Below are 2,124 nucleotides of genomic sequence, written 5' to 3'. Positions count from 1 at the left end.
CATTTTCAAAATTGCTTGACAATGTGTCTGCCAGGGCGCCTGGGTGGCTCAGTTGGTTAAGTGTCCAACTCTTTTTTTTTTTTTTTAAAGATTTTTTATTTATTTATTCGACAGAGATAGAGACAGCCAGCGAGAGAGGGAACACAAGCAGGGGAGTGGGAGAGGAAGAAGCAGGCTCATAGTGGAGGAGCCTGATGTGGGGCTCGATCCCATAACGCCGGGATCACGCCCTGAGCCGAAGGCAGACGCTCAACCGCTGTGCCACCCAGGCGCCCCAAGTGTCCAACTCTTGATTTCGGCTCAGGTCATGATCTCAGAGAGATCAAGCCCCAAGCTGGGCTTCCACAGTCTGCTTCTTCCTCTCCCTCTGCTCCTCCCCCGGCTCATCCTGATACTCTCTCTCTCAAATAAATAAATAATCTTTTTTTTTAAAGTGTGTCCCAAAAGTTGTTTAAGTATTACCTAGAAAAAGGAAGTCTTCATAGCCCATGAAGTTTGAGTAACAATGGCTTAAACACAAGTTTCTCTTCTGTGTGCTTCTCAGAGCCTCCCATAGGCTGATGGACATGTCCAACGAGATGATATGGATGATATTGTTTGTTTCGAGCTAATATTGGTTTCATACCATGAAGGCTTCCTTGACCACACCAACCCAAAATGATCTCGCCATTTGTCATCTTCCTGCCCTCGTATTGTTAGCGACCATTAGTTATTTGTTATTATCGGTGATATGTGTGCGTGTCTGCCCAGCCTGAGACTTACTACGACATTGTGCTTAGCCTGCCTGAGTTCGTGGCATGTTCTTATCACTTACTACATGTCTGACCTCAGACAAGTTTCCTGACTTTTGGTGTCTCGGCTTCTGCATTGGTAAAATGATAATAAAAATGGGACTATTTCATAGAGTTTCTGAAGATTCAAAGAGTTCATGAATGCAAAGAACTCTGGACAGGGCCTGGCTCATAGAAAGCACTCAGTAAATGTTGGCAAAAACCAACATCTTCTCCCTCGCCCTGCATCACACTCTCAAATCGGATTTGTTAAGTTCCTTCACAACAGGATCACTAGCTTTTTTTTTTTTAAAGATTTTTATTTATTTATTTGACAGAGAAAGAAACAGCCAGCAAGAGAGGGAACACAAGCAGGGGGAGTAGGAGAGGAAGAAGCAGGCTCATAGCGGAAGAGCCTGATGTGGGGCTCGATCCCAGGACCCTGGGATCACGCCCTGAGCCGAAGGCAGACACTTAACGACTGAGCCACCCAGGCGCCCCAAGCATTAGCTTTTTAAATATATTCTCCTATAGTATAGCACGGAAGGTCCTGAATAAATACTTCCTAAATGAAAGAATATATTTGGATTGATCAACAACAGGTTAACATTTAAACCCAAGCAAGTAAGTACCAGTTGCAACAATAAATGCCCCAATAGCTCTTCCGGGGACGGCGTCCATAGGCATTCAGGATGGTCCAGCGTTTGACCCACCGTCGTAGGCTGTCCTGCAATACAGCCTCGAACAAAACTAGGCTGTCCCGACCCCCTGGTAATAGAGTCATTTACCTTTATACCAAGAAGGTTGGGAAAGCACCAAAATCTGCATGTGGCGTGCGGCCAGGCCGACTTCAAGGAGTTCGTGCTGTGAGACCTAAAGTCCTTATGAGGTTGTCTAAAACGACAAAACACGTCAGCAGGGCCTATGGTGGTTCCATGTGTGCTAAGTGTGTTCGTGACGGGATCAAGCGTGCTTTCCTTATTGAGGAGCAGAAAATCGTTGTGAAAGTGTTGAAGGCACAAGCACAGAGTCAGAAAGATAAATAAAAAATGAAGCTTTTTTGAGTAATAAAAAAAAAATGCCCCAATAGTTTGAACATAGAGATCGTTTTTCAGGAACACAGTTTGCTACCTGGCACACTTTTGTTCTTTCTAAGAACCTGGTTCAGGAAAAACACAGGGTTTCTCCTCCTCGTTTAGGAGTCCACTTTTCTGAGTGATGAGGACAAAGGTCCGGTGCCTGAGGGACTTGAGGTCCAAAGACCTCCGGGTCTTTCCCATCCAACTGGCAAAGCAGCCGACGGAAGGACTACTAACCGGCTGCCTTTGCAGGGAAAACGAAAGTCCCCTGCCAT

General features: G+C 45.6%; 1 protein-coding gene across 1 annotated transcript; it reads left to right on the top strand.

Annotated features, from left to right (window-relative positions):
* Nucleotides 1–1,448: 1,448 nt before the first annotated feature.
* On the top strand, nt 1,449–1,842 carry LOC113259360 (60S ribosomal protein L34-like). Its single transcript, XM_044386272.3, has one exon. The coding sequence runs from the start codon at nt 1,463–1,465 to the stop codon at nt 1,814–1,816; it is 354 nt and encodes a 117-aa protein (XP_044242207.1). The 5' UTR covers nt 1,449–1,462; the 3' UTR covers nt 1,817–1,842.
* Nucleotides 1,843–2,124: the final 282 nt, after the last annotated feature.

Source organism: Ursus arctos, unplaced genomic scaffold (assembly GCF_023065955.2).
Source record: "Ursus arctos isolate Adak ecotype North America unplaced genomic scaffold, UrsArc2.0 scaffold_13, whole genome shotgun sequence".
Classification (NCBI taxonomy): Eukaryota; Metazoa; Chordata; class Mammalia; order Carnivora; family Ursidae; genus Ursus; species Ursus arctos.
The sequence above is the reverse complement of the archived record's forward strand: the minus strand, read 5'-3'. Positions and strand labels throughout refer to the sequence as shown.